This window comes from Pituophis catenifer, unplaced genomic scaffold, assembly GCF_029215685.1.
Source record: "Pituophis catenifer annectens isolate HBS135680 unplaced genomic scaffold, rPitCat1.0.hap2 SCAF_10, whole genome shotgun sequence".
Taxonomy (NCBI): Eukaryota; Metazoa; Chordata; class Lepidosauria; order Squamata; family Colubridae; genus Pituophis; species Pituophis catenifer.
The window spans coordinates 3,991,493-4,005,784 of NW_027256890.1; the positions used below are offsets into that span (position 1 = coordinate 3,991,493).

At 45.3% G+C, this 14,292-nt stretch overlaps 1 protein-coding gene across 2 annotated transcripts in view; it reads left to right on the forward strand.

Moving 5' to 3' along the window:
• Positions 1 to 14,052, forward strand: part of AACS (acetoacetyl-CoA synthetase) — a 62,446-nt gene extending 48,394 nt beyond the window's left edge. Inside the window, exons 16-19 of one of the 2 annotated variants that reach the window (XM_070951625.1) lie at positions 437 to 495; positions 7,326 to 7,528; positions 9,967 to 10,133; positions 13,994 to 14,052. In XM_070951625.1, the coding sequence (XP_070807726.1) occupies positions 437 to 495; positions 7,326 to 7,528; positions 9,967 to 10,104 (400 nt within the window). In that variant the 3' untranslated portion in view covers positions 10,105 to 10,133; positions 13,994 to 14,052. Of the gene's footprint in view, positions 1 to 436; positions 496 to 7,325; positions 7,529 to 9,966; positions 12,733 to 13,993 lie in introns of those variants that run through there. The other variant, XM_070951624.1, reaches the window with a different exon arrangement.
• Positions 14,053 to 14,292: the final 240 nt, after the last annotated feature.

Here is a 14,292-nt window from a genome sequence, read left to right on the forward strand (position 1 = left end):
ATATCAATCTATCATCTATCATTTAAATCTATCTCATCTATCATCTATCTATCTATCTATCTCATCTGTCTATCTAACATTATCATCGTCTATCTATCTCATCTGTCTATCTATCATCTATCTATCTATCTATCTATCTATCTATCTATCTATCTATATCATCTATATCAATCATCTACTGTATATCATCTATATCAATCATCTATCATCTATCTCTATCTATCTCTATCATGTATCTAGTCTTTCTGTTATAGTCGTATATTCATATCCTGTAGCTATCTATATCTATCTAATCGATCTATTGTCTTTTTGATATAATCTTGAATATTCATATAATTTAACCTGATGGGCATCTTGGCAAAGCAAGAGGGATGGCATCCCATGTTGCCGCTTTGAGATACCTTAACGATTCTTTTCTGCTGATCTCTTTTTCCAGCGATGGCACGCTGAATCCGAGCGGAGTGAGGTTTGGCAGTTCGGAGATCTATAACATTGGTAAGTGGGGTTTGATTTCTGTCAGCCCTTCCAGGTTGGGAAACAGGGTTATTTATTTATATAGAAGGACTAAGGGTGACATGACAGCTGTATTCCAATATTTGAGGGGCTGCCCCAAAGAAGAGGGGGGTCAAATTATTCTCCAAAGCACCAGAGGGCAGGACAAGAAACGATGGATGGAAATTAATCAAAGAGAGAAGCAACTTGGAATTAAGGAGAAACTTCCTAACAATGAGGACAATGAACCAGTGGAACAACTTGCCACTAGAAGTTGTAGTTGAAGTTGAAGCTCCATCACTGGAGGTTTTTAAGAAGAGACTAGACAGCCATTTGTCCGAGATGATATAAGGTCTCCTTCCTTGAGCAGGGGGTTGGAGTAGAAGACCTCCAAGGTCCTTTCCAACCCTATTCCAGGTAGTCCTCTACTTACGGCAATTCATTTAGTGACCGTTCGAAGTTACAACGGCACTGAAACAAGTGATTTACGACCGTTTTTCATACTTAACGATCGTCACAGCATCCCTTTGGCTCACCTGACTTACATTCGGATGCTTTGACAACGGACTCACATTTATGACGGTCGCAGTATCCCAGGGTCACGTGATCCCCTTTTGCGACCTTCCGACAAAAGTCCATGGGGGAGCCAGATTCACTTAACAACCGTGTGACTAATCAAACAGCCGCAGCGATCTGCTTAACGAATGTGGCCAGCAAAAGTCGTAAAACGGGGCAAAACTCACACTTAGCAAATTTTTCACCTGGCAACCTAAATTTTGGGCTCAGTTGTGGTCGTAAATTGAAGACTTACCTGTATTCTATGTTCCAGACTGGACACAACCAGTCTCAAATTGTATAGGGCCGTGATGGCGAACCTATGGCACGCGTGCCACAGGTAGCACACATAGCCATATCAGTGGGCACATGAACTCAGCTTCGGCCTTCTGGGCCCACAAGAAGTAGGGAAACAGGTGATCTGTCCCCGTACCCACACACACACCCACACAGCCAGTCGAGGGTTAAGGAAACACTTTGGAACGCACCCAGGTCTTATCTCCGACTTGGCAGCGATAGACACACCGTCTGCCAAGGGTCTTTATTTTCACAAACAGACAGATAAGATACGAATGTTCAAGAAAGTCCAAACAGAAATAATATTCCTCCCAGCAGTTCCGGACGAGGCTTTAGTGACTGTCCAAGGTTTTGCTTTGTTCGTCACAAAAGATCCTTGACCACCACCCTCTATTATATAGTCTCTGGGGTGTGGTTTCTGGGGTGTGGTCCAGTGACTCAGTTCTAATCCCTAGCACGCCTCCCCAGCTGCTGCAAACGTTTATCACGCCTTCGGAGGCGTGCGTCCAGGAATGATGTTTCATTATCACTTTGATTGGAATCAGCTATCTCCTCTCCCTCGACCGGCACTTGAGACAATGCCAGAGGGGAGGGGCCTGGAGAGGGAGGCCTGGCTGACTCCTCTTCCTCATGCTCGGAGCTTTCTTCCTCCGATGGGACAGGCTCAGAGGGCGGGGCCACAACACTAGGCTGTATTCTGCCTCCAAGAGGGCCTCAGGGGGTGATGGGGAAGGCCCGTTTTTCTCTCTCCCCAGCCTCCAGAGCCTTTCTAGGAATCTGGGGAGGGCAAAAACGGCCTTCCCCCCCTCCCCCCGAAGGCCCTCCAGAGCTGAAAACGGCCCATTTACCAACTTCCAGTTGGGAAGCTGGGACCGGAAGTTGGCAAACGGGCCATTTTCAGCCTCCAGAGGGCCTTCCAGGGGGTGGGGAAGGCTGTTTTCACCCTCCCCAGACTCCTAGAAAGGCTCTGGAACCGAGGGAGAGAGAAAAATGGGCCCACCGGGTCATCGCGTGCCAGGAGCAGGGGAAGGGAGGTTGTGGGGCGGGGCACATAGAATTATGGCTCTTGGCATGCGCACACATGATGCCCCCCCGCTTCCCCCCCTGCTCCTGGCACGCAATGGCCAAAAGGTTCGCCATCACTGGTATAGGGTTTCCTGCTTGAGCAGCGGGCTGGACTAGAAGACCTCCAAGGTCCCTTCCAGCTCTATTCTGATCGATTGATTTAAGAAGATTTATCGGACCGCCCAATTCCCTCTTCAAAGACTCTCCGTGAATACAGGAATGTTACTTCATAGAAACTAATCACCAGTCACCGTTTTCTATCGGTCCCTGGTTTACATCACACAGAACCAAGACAGGATTACAGGTAGTTCTCGACTTGCAACAGTTTATTTAATGGCCGTTTCAAGTTACAACGGCACTGAAAAAAAGGAGCTTATGACCTGTTTTCACACTTAACGACCGTTGCAGCACACACACACACACACACACACACACACACACACACACACACACCATGGTCACGGGATCAAAATTCAGATGCTTGGCAACTGACTCCTATTTATGACGGTTGCCGTGTCCCGGGGTCACGTGATCCGCTTTCGCGACCTTCTGACAAGCAAAGTCAACGGGGGAAGCCAGATTCACTTAACAAGCATGTTGCTAACTTAGCAACCGCAGTGATTCAGTTAGCAGCTGTGGCAAGAAAGGTCGTAAAACAAGGCAAAACTCATCTGTCTGGTTTAGCGATGGAAAATTTTGGGCTCAGCTGTGGTCGTAGGTTGAGGACTGCCTGTATTTAAGGTTTGGGCTGGGATGAAGCTCTTGGCTGAGGGTGCTGTGGGCATGGATTTAAAATAGCGATAACAATAGCCCTTAGACTTATATAGCGCTTCACAGTGCTTTCCAGCCCTAAGCGATTTACAGAGTCAGCTTCTTGCCCTCAACAATTTGGGTCCTCATTTTACCCACCTCGGAAAGGTGGAAGGCTGAGTCAACCTTGAGCCAGTCACGATTGAACTGCTGGCTGTGGGCAGAGTTTCCGTGCAACACTGCATTCTAACCATTGCGCCACCATGGCAGAATAGAAATGGAAATAATAGAAACAGAAATAGAAGAAATATAAATAGCCTATTGCCCCCAATATGGAAGGAAGGAAGGAAGGAAGGAAGGAAGGAAGGAAGGAAGGAAGGACGGACGGATGGACTTATATACTGCTTCACAGTGCTTTACAGCCATCTGTAAGCCGTTTACAAATGTCAACATATTGCCCCCAACAATCTGGGTCCTCATTTTACCAACCTCAGAAGGATGGGAGGCTGAGTCAACCTTGAGCCAGTCAGGATTGAACTGCTGGCAGTGGGCAGAATTAGCCTGCAATAATGCATTCTAACCACTGCACAGGTGGGAGGGAGGGAAGGGAAGGAAGGAAGGAAGGAAGGATAATAGCAATAGCACTTACACTTATATACCGCTTCATAATGCTTTACAGCCCTGTCTAAGCATCTTGCCCCCAACAATTTGGGTCCTCATTTTACCGATCTAGGAAGGACGTCAAGTAAAGACACTAAAGAGTCAACCTTGAGCCTGGTGAGATTCGAGCTGCCAAATTGCAGGCAGTCAGTAGAAAGTAGCCTGCAGTACTGCACTTTAACCACTGCGCCACCGCGGCTCTTACAACCCCTTATGGACCCCGCCACGGCTTTTAACCGTGTCAGAGAGATCTGTGTCTCTCCTTTTCCGAATGGCGCCATTGCAACGGCTCCTGCATCCTCCATTTTCAAAGCCCTCTGAACATCTGGTGTGATCTTCCCCCCCCTCCCCCAGCGGTGCTGAGCTGCCCCCAGGGAAGAGGGAGCCACACAGGACCACTGTCCTCTGGGCATCGTCCTTTCGCTGCGCATGGCAGCCATAACTCTTGGGTGGGCACAAAGAGGTTGTCAGCACGCTGGGATGGATCGCGGGCAAGTGAATCAAAGCACTGTTTGGCTTGAATTCCCCCCTCTGTGGGAGCAATTTCAAAGGCCTTTCTCCCACCCACCCCCAACCCCCAACTCCACTCTTCTGGATTATTTTCTCCTCTTTTTATTTTCCTCAAGCAGTCTTTTGTTTTCCTTTCCCCTCCGCAAAAACCCTCCTACAAGAGGACTGGAAGAGGGGAGGAGGTTAAGCTGTACCATATTGTTTTGATTTCCTTGAAAACCCGGTGATCCAAATGAAGATATTCATCGAAACTGGGTTGGTCTGTCTGTCTGTCTATTTATCTAGTATCTAGTCTTTTTGATATAGTCGTATATTTATATCCTATAGCTATCTATCTAAATGATAGTTTACCTATCTAATCTAACTACCTATCTAATCTTTTATCACTATCATTTATTTATTTATTTATTTTATCATATTTGTATACCGCCCTACTCCCGGAGGACTCAGGGCGGTGAACAGCCAAGATAAAAATACAAATAACATACAAAAGTTAAAAGCTATTAAAAATAGATTAAATAATTTGGGCTCAAAAAACAAATTTAAGACATCCAATTTATGTAAAACATTTAAAACCCAATTTAAAAGGGGGAGTTAGGCCAGACCAGCCTGTTGGAATAAAATGTTTTTAGGGCGCGGCGGAAGATGTGTAAGTCTTGGATCCTCCGTATCTCCGGGGGGAGCTCGTTCCAGATGGCAGGTGCCCCCACAGAGAAGGCTGTCCCCCTGGGGGCCGCCAGTTGACATTGTTTGGCCGACGGCACCCGGAGGAGCCCCTCTCTATGGGAGCGAACTGGTCGGTGAGAGGCTACTGGTGGCAGATCTATCTATCCATTTATCATCTATCTATCTATCTATCTATCTATCTATCTATCTATCTATCTATCTATCTATCTATCTATCTACTGTATCTATCTACTATATCTGTCTGTCTGTCTGTCTGTCTGTCTGCCTGCCTGCCTGCCTACCTACCTACCTACCTATCTACCCTGTTTCCCCGAAAATAAGACATCCCCTGATAATAAGCCCAATCAGGCTTTTGAGCACATGTTCTAAAATAAGCCTCCCCCCAAAAATAAGCCCTCTCCAAAAATATTTAAAACGTAGAGCTGTAAGATGACAAGAGGAGCCCCATCTTCCTCCATGCGCCCCAAAATAATAAGACCTCCCCGAAAATAAGGCCAAGCGCTTATTTCATGGTTCAAAAAAAAATATAAGACAGGGTCTTATTTTCTGGGAAACACAGTATCTATCTACTTTTGATGTAGTCTTGTATGTTCATATCCATCCATCCATCCAAATGAAGATATTCATGGAAACTGTGTTTTCAAGGAAATCAGAACCAATTTTGTATAGCTTAACTTCCTCCTCTCTTCCAGCCCTCTTATATATTGGTTTATATATTGGCTCAGTCCTGTGAACCTTCTCCAAATATTCCAGCATTTTTCCAAGAAAAATAATCCTCCTTTTGTCCTATCCACTCTGCTTTTTACAAGAAGCCCTAGACTTACGTCCACAATTGTGAGTGAAATTTCTGCTTCTAAGTCATTGCAGTCATAAATTGAGTCGGCATATGACCAGATCTGATTTCACAACCATTTTACTGCTGTCCTAAATCAAGTCATGTGATCATAGATGTGAATTCTACCTAACCCAGGGGTGGGCAAATGTGGCCCTTTTACAACCTGTGGACTTCAACTCCCAGAATTCCTGACACAGCTTGGCTCAGGAATTCTGGGAGTAGGTCCACAGGTTGTAAAAGGGCCACATTTGCCCACCCCTGGCCTAACCAATGGTGGGCTTTTTTTGCCGGAAATTGGCAAAAAACATTGCAAATCCTGATTATGTTGAGAGTAGGATGTTGCAACCGGCCATAAAAGCCGAATTGCGAACACATGACAGTTGTAAATTAGAATTTAGGTCCTGACTGACTTTTTCAGAGGCTGCTGTTAATTCAAGGATTGCCTGTGAAAATCCTCTTAAGAATCCTGTCAGGTATTTTATATAGCTTTGTGGCAGAGTGGAGATTTGGTTTAGCATTAAGATATCTTTCCAATCGTCGTTTTAAGATTCTCGCCCTATTATGGCCAAAGGTTGGGTTGCTGAGAGTGTCCAATCCCTAAGATTTTGGAGAACAGCAGATCGGAAAAGATAATCCATTGGACACTCCAAGATGGATGGATTTCCTCAACTTCAGTGTTCGGTTGGCATGCAGTTCCTTAAGCCCTGGAGAACATCACGTTGGAGAAGGCCGTTTGTGATACACCACGAGGCGGACTTTCTCAACCTCAGTGCACAAAACAGATGAGCTTCTCCAATGTGACGAGGGCTTCAGAACACCAAGTTGAGGAACACCAGGATAGACCACCGATTCTTAGTGTTGTGGCCTGTCAGCTGCCGGCCCCTCCAGCAGCCGAATCAGTTGAGGAGAAGGAGGCATGGGAGTCAGTGTCGGCATCAAGACATCAAGAGCTCCGAGGGGGAAGAGGGAATGGAGCTGTCAGAGAGAGAGAGAGACCGAGGCGGAGCCTGGGGCATCCATCATCCCTCAGATAGAGAGTCAACAGCCCCCAGGCCTGGAGGTGGCTGATGAGGAAGAGGAGGAACAGCTGGGTCCAGTGCCTGACGTGCGGATGGCAGAATGCAGAGGAGAGGAGAGCAGTGGAAATCTATGGGCCGGTCCTTGGGACGGAAGAGCCACCGCTGCTCACGAAGCCCCACCCTTAGCTCGGGGGTTAAAAAGCAGGGGGTGGAGATGAATAGGAGTGACAGACGACTATTCATCTCCTTGCTGGACAGACTTGTTAGCCTGCGGTGAGAGATAAACTTTTTGCGATGGCTGCTGCGCTCCTAATAAAGGAAGCGTTGATTGATTACCGAAGATTTGTCATGTTTGGGGAGCTGGATCAGAACACTTGGGCTCAAAGGTTTTCAGAATTATCTGCCGGGGTTCCTGGGATTCATATGCTTCACCCACCACTTTGTTTCTTCTTCAGTGGAAGCGTTTGAGGAGGTCTCCGACAGCCTCTGCGTCCCACAGTACAACAAACATGGCGAGGAAAGGGTGGTCCTTTTCTTGAAGATGGGCACCAACCACGAGTTCAGACCCAATTTGGTGAAGCGAATCAGGGAAGCGATTCGGGTGGCCCTTTCGGCTCGTCACGTGCCCAGTCTCATTCTGGAAACAGGAGGGATTCCGGTATGTTCTTAGTTTTTTCTGTCCTCCCCTCGGAAGGAAGGAAGGAATAGAAAAAAGGAAGGAAGGAAGGAACAGGAAAAAAGGATGGAAGGGAGGGAGCGAGGGAGAAAGGAAGGAATAGGAAAAAATGGATGGATGGAAGGGAGGAAGGGAGGGAGAAAGGAAGGAAGAGAGAAAAGGAAGGGATAGGAAAAAAGATGGATGGAAGGGAATAGGAAAAAAATGGATGGGAGGGAGGGAGGAAGGAAGGAAGAGAGAAAGGAAGGAAGGAGTAGGAAAAAATGGATGGAAGGGAAGAAGGAAGAGAGAAAGGAATAGGGGAAAAAAGGATGGATAGAAGGGAGGAAGAAAGGAAGGAAGGAAGAGAGGAAGGATGGAAGCAAAAATAGGAAGGAAGAGAAAGAAAAAAAGAAAGAAAGGGAAAGAAAGAAGAGAAAGGAAGGAAGGAAGGAAGAGAAAGACACCACTTTGGAATGACAATCAACTAAGAAGCAATTATTATTTTCCGGTGCCCACACATGCTTAGACATCTTTTCATTTTTTGTAAATTCGGATTGGAAAGCTATAAATAGTTTATCCCCGTCGCTTAGCAACATACATATGAGCCTTTCATGTTCAATAAGACTCACTTGTTCCTCCTGTAAGGAAAGAATAGCAAATCCCTGATAAAAACAACAGTTGCAGTTTTATAAACCTTTGTTAGGGAAACTCTTGAATAGTTCTTAGCCTTGGCAAATAAAGGGACTTCAGGGTGATTAGCCTTTGGATACAGCCGAATGCAGCTGCCTTTTCATGTGGGCTCTGTTTGCCGAATCGAACGTGGAAAAAAATGCACAAAATAGCCTTGAGCACCACAACAAAAAGGCTAGTTTTTTGTAACTTGACACTGTGTACAGTTGGAGACATTTTTTCTCCCCATTTCTCCTGGGTGTTCGTTATTATTTTTTTTTCAAGCTTAAGTGGATCACTCATGAAACGCCATCATAAGCTGCAGGAAAAATATGTTGAAGGAAGAAAGGAGGGAGGTGATAGGAAGGAAGGAAGGAAGAGAGAAGGAAAAATAAGAGAAAAGAAAGGAAAGAAGGAGAAGATGAATGAGAGAAAGAAGGAAAAGAGGAAAGAAAAAAAATAGGAAGAGGGATAGAGATGAAGGGAGAACCGTGAGAGAGGAAGGGAGGAGAAAAATAAGGGAGGAGGGAGACAAAAGAAAGGGAGGGAGGGAGGGAGAGTGAGAGAAAGGAAGGAAGAAGGAGAAATAAGAGGGAAGGAAGGAAAGGAGAGAAGAGAAGGTGAATGAGAGAAGGAAGGAAAAGAGGAAAGAAGGAAAGAAAAGAAATAGGAAGGGGGATAGAGATGAAGGGGGAACCATGAGAGTGGAAGGGAGGAGATAGACAAAAGGGAGGGAGGGAGGGAGAGAGGAAGGAAGGAAGAAGGAAAAATAAGAGAAAAGGAGAGGAGAAGGTGAATGAGGGAAGGAAGGAAAAGATGAAAGAAGGAAAAAAATAGGAAGGGGGATAGAGATGAAGGGAGAACTGTGAGAGAGGAAGGAAGAAAGGAGAGAAATAAGGGAAGAGAGAAAGGAAGGAAGGGAAGAAGGGACAGGGTGAGAGGAGAGAAATAAGAGACAGAAAAGGAAGGAAGGAGGGAGGTGAGAGAAGGGAAGGAAGATAGAAGGAGAAATAAATGAGAGAGAAAAGGAAGGAAAGGAGAGAAGGGAAGGTGAATGAGAGAAGGAAGGAAAAGAGGAAAGAAAAGAAACGGGGATAGAGATGAAGGAAGGAACCTTCAGCGAGGAAAGAAGGAGAGAAATAAGGGAGGAGAGAGGCAAAAGGAAGGAAAGGAAGAAGGGAGGGGAGAGTGAGAGAAAGGAAGGAAGAAGGAGAAATAAGTGAGAAAAGGAAGGAAAGGAGGAGAGAAGGTGAATGAGAGAAGGAAGGAAAAGAGGAAAGGAAAGAAAAATAGGAAGGGGGATAAAGAGGAAGGAAGGCAGGAACCATGAGAGACAAAGGAAGGGAGGGAGGGAGACGGACAGAAAGGGAGGGAGGAGAGAAGGAAAAAAATAAGAGATAGAAAAGGAAGGAGGGAGGGAGGGCAAGAGAAGAGAAAGAGAAAAGGAAAGGGGAGATATAGAAAGAGAGAAGAAGGAAGGGAGAGAGGGAAATAACCCATGGCTTTTAAATTCTTAAACCTCAGCTGCTTTGTGTGGACATCAACTCTCAAGAGTTTGCCAGCAGGGATGATGAAGGCTGCAGAACTCTGGGACTTGAAGTCCAAACCTCTTAAAATTGACCAAGTTTGGAAAAACGCCGGTTTCAATCATTAACTTTGATCGAGCTACAGGGCGCTTTTTCCAGACCAGCCTGGAAACCCAGTGTGCCATCCTTTCATTTTATCTTCTTCCTTCTGCTTTTCTCCCAACGTCTTCCTCCTCCCCTCAGTACACCATCAACGGGAAGAAGGTGGAAGTGGCCGTCAAGCAGGTCATAGCTGGCAAGGAAGTGGCCAAGCGGGATATCTTTTCTAACCCAGAGACCCTCGATCTCTACCGTAATATTCCTGAGCTGCAGGATTTTTGAAGGAACCTCGTCTCTTCCCGTCTCTTGGTGTGAGTGTGTGTGTGTCTCTCTCTCTACTACGTGCGTTTGTGTGCCTGTGTGTGTGTATGCGTGCGTGCATGCGTGTCAGATTATATCCGGTGTATATAATATGTCTATGGATGATCTCCATAAAAGAAATCGAACTCGAACGACCTTCTTTCCAGACGGGGACAGGAGAAAACAAAACAAAACAAAAGAAATCTGATTTATCTGAGCGCTTCGGGAAATAAGAAGAAGGGCTACAAAAATTTAATCTCTATGGATTTGGGGATATGGGTCTTGCTTTGCTTCCGGCTCAGAAAAGAAAAAGGGAATCTGAACTCTTTGGGCAGAACCTTTTCTCCAAACTAGGTGCTAAACAATGGTTTAAATATCTTCTCATTTGAAAAGCAAGGATGAGTTTTAGGAGCTGGGCGATGCCAGGATGGATCCAAGCTGGCAGGGAAAAAGGGAGCTTGAAAACGGCGGGCTGAATATTTTCAGCAGATGTTTTTCGGTGGGTAGGTGAGAAGGAACCTCTGGAAGAGCCACACGTGGCTTTGTCTCGCTGTGGGTGGTTGCAGGAACTTGGAAGGGTATCTTCTCGGTTGAGGTAGAACGTTGGTAGGAAGATAACGGAGTTGGCCGCCATCTTGGTTAAAGAAAACATTAGCCGCCATCTTGGATAAAGAAGACATTATTTTTAAATAATGTCCCCCTCGAATCCTTAACCCTGCGCGACCAACTTTTCCACTTGAGAAAAGTTTGCTAGTGCAACGGAACATTTGTTTTAAAAATTTTTTTGTTCTTTAAAAGAAAGGGAGAGAGAGAAAGAAAGAGAGATGCACTTTTTATTTAACTTTTTAAAGAAACAAAAACCCTTACGGGAATCAGCAGCATTTTCAGGTCACCGTTGTTAAAAAGGACTAGATTTTTGCAGGAAGATTTTTATTTGGGGGGGATTTTTTGGGATCCTGGGCTGATGTTCCTTTCCATGGGACCATCAAGTCAATGGTCGTCACAGTTCCACGGGACTGTGGGCCCGTGGGATGGTGTTTTTTTTTTTTAAAAAAAGAAATCGGATCCAGTGGCACTTTTGGTGCAGGTTTCGGTGAAGGGTCAGAGGAGAGAAAAAAAAAACCCCAGTTGTTCCCCCCCCCCCCCGCCAACTCTAGAATTAAAAGCAAAACTTTTTAAAATTGGAAGCAAAATTTGTGGCGAAATTAAGGTGTCTGGATTCCAGTTCCCAGAATTCCCCAGGCAACCCTGCTGGCTGGGGAATTCTGGGAACTGAAGCACCTTAAAGTTGCAAAGGTTGAGAGACACAAAGGATTAGATCAGGGATGGCGAACCTTTTAGACACTGAGTGCCCAAACTGCGCGCATGCATGCCCAAACTGGAAGGTGCGGATGTGCGCATGCCTAGACATGCACTGACGTGCGCATGCCCGGATATGCCCAGACGTGCCCATGCCCAGACATGCACGCATGTGCAGCAAAGATCCAAAGACCAGCTGGCCAGCGGCAAGAGGGAAGTTCTTTTTCTTTCGTGAGCTTCTGTTTTGACGTTTGCAGGGAAACAAAAGTAACGTCATGGAGATCTGACCTGGGGCAACGGTGGGCATGCCAGCAGAGAGGGCTCTGCATGCCACCTCTGGCACGCTTGCCATAGGTTCACCATCACGGGCTTAGATATTTACAGGCCAGTTGTAGATCTTCCACGGCTGTGATCAGTACCTCGTTTTTAAAGTCACATATTTTCAGCGGGCAGGAATTTTGAGCCCAGAAGCTTTGATTCTAATTGAGGAGACTTCATCAGCCAAGAATCCTTTTAAACAGTTATCACCAAGTGGCCAGGAGTTCCAAAGGCACTGACAAAAGCAACGCGTTGCATGCTTGTGAAGTCCTATGGACCCATACAATTGCACTTAAAACGCCTGGGGAAAAAAAAAAACCTAGAAGAATTCACTTTGAGAGATCAGGAATAAAGACTGTAATCCATGGTGTAGTGAGATGGCAGATCCATCATCCACACCAGGCGGATAGGAGTTTGGAGTCCAGCAGTTCTCGGATGGGGGAGTCAGAGTGTGAGAAAGCAATTGTGCAAGGCTCTTTGTTTAAATGTGGGTGTAAACACAAATATTGGGTGGAGGGAAAATTCTATGAGGTGAGCTCTGACTTACCTGAATCTGATAGGAAGCCTCATGTGGTGTGAGGCTTGTGGCTAATATATATATATATATAAAACTTTTTATTCCTTACTTTATTATTATTATTATTATTATTATTTTTAAATGATTTTTTTTAAGGGCATAAAAGGACTAAAAATAAGGTCGGGATACTTTATAGCTGTCTTGATTTGTCAATAAGTGTTTTCTTCCCCTAATAAACGGTAACAAGCCCTACAGAGAAATGCCAATTAATTACACATTTCCAAAGGAAGATCTAAGTGTAAAAAGAACACGAAAGGGGAAAAAATGGGGGAGGAAGGAGGAAATTGAATGAATGGCGGGTAAATTTTCTTTCTGGAGTTTTTCCTTTTTTTTTTTTAAGGAAAAAAAAATCAAGATATTGAGGATGCTGTCTAATGTTTTACTGGATTGAAACTGAATAAAACACTAAATTCTCACCTGTTTTTGGTTTTTGCTTTTGTACCTGAACTCTGCATGCAGTCCAAGATTATAGAATCTCTATCGAAATATGCCTCAGATTAATAGGTGATTGGTTGGTGAGAAACTGTACAAAAAACTTAGGCAGGGAACTTACTGTATTTCCCCGAAAATGAAGACCCTGTCTTATATTTTTTTGAACCCCGAAATAAGCGCTTGGCCTTATTTTTGAGGAGGTCTTATTATTTTGGGGCGTATGGAGCAAGACGGGGCTCCTCTTGCTGTTTTACCTGAGTTCTAGCTCTGTCTCCCTAAACCTAACCCAGGAGTCAGCAACCTGCGGCTCTGGAGCCGGATGTGGCTCTTTCACCCCTCTGCTGCAGCTCCCTGTCACTCAAAATATGCGTCACAACAGCCAATGTGCGACACCCACCAGCACGCAATTTATTGAGCTTTTCAACCCCCGGTAGGCCAACCATGGATAAATCCAAGAAAAGAAAAGTTTCAGAAGAAAACAGAATGTTTAATTCAACTACATATGCTAGTTTTGTGGCCGCTCAGGAAATAGGCACCGGAAGGGTTTTGTGGCTCCCGGTGTTTTCTTTTCTGTGGGAAACGGGTCCAAATGGCTCTTTGGAGGTTGCAGGCCCCTGTCCTAACCAGAGGAAATGGCAGGGAGCCGCTGCACATGCGCTTATTTTCGGAGGGGGCTTATTTTAGTGCATGCGCTCAAAAGCCCGATTGGGCTTATTATCTGGGGAGCTCTTAGTTTCGGGGAAACAGGGTATTTGTCTGTATATTTTTATGAACACTTTGGATTTAGTGGCATTGTAGATTTTTATAGGAAGTCTTTGAAGTACAATAGTTTATTTAGTGACTGAAGTTACAATGGCACTGAAAAAAGTGACTTATGACCGTTTCTCACACTTAACGACCGTTGCAGCATCCCCATAATTACATGATCAAAATTCTCTCTCTTTCTCTCTCCTCTCTTTCTCTCTCTCTGTTCTCCCTTCCCCTCCTTCTCCTCTTCCTCTTCCTCCTCCTCCTCTCCCTCCCTCTTTCTGCCTGCCTTCTTTCTTTCTTTCTTTCTTTCTTTCTTTCTTTCTTTCTTTCTTTCTTTCTTTCTTTCTTTCTTTCTTTCTTTCCTTCCTTCCTTCCTTCCTTCCTTCCTTCCTTCCTTCCTTCCTTCTTTCTTTCTTTCTTTCTTTCTTTCTTCAAACAGAACAAGGGCAAACAGTGGCAAGCACAACATTGCCTCTCTCTCTCCTTTCTCAGCAGGGTTGGCTGTAAATGAGCAATTACCACGCTTATAGAAATACAGATTCATCCCTTTTTCCCCCCTGCACCGAAGACATGGTTGAGAACAACATGGCAGCCGTTGAGATTTGGAGAGTGCACTGATTTTTGCATAGTTCGGGGGCTCGGAGACCTTGTTTAAATTCCAGTCAGGAGCTAATCAACATCTTGCTGGATGTGAGCAGGGAGCAAATGAAAAGCATCAGCTATGCAAAACAGCCTCTAGCAATTTCTCTCGGCTAGCCCCTAGGAGAGTCTTGAGAACATTTGTTGATGGCCCA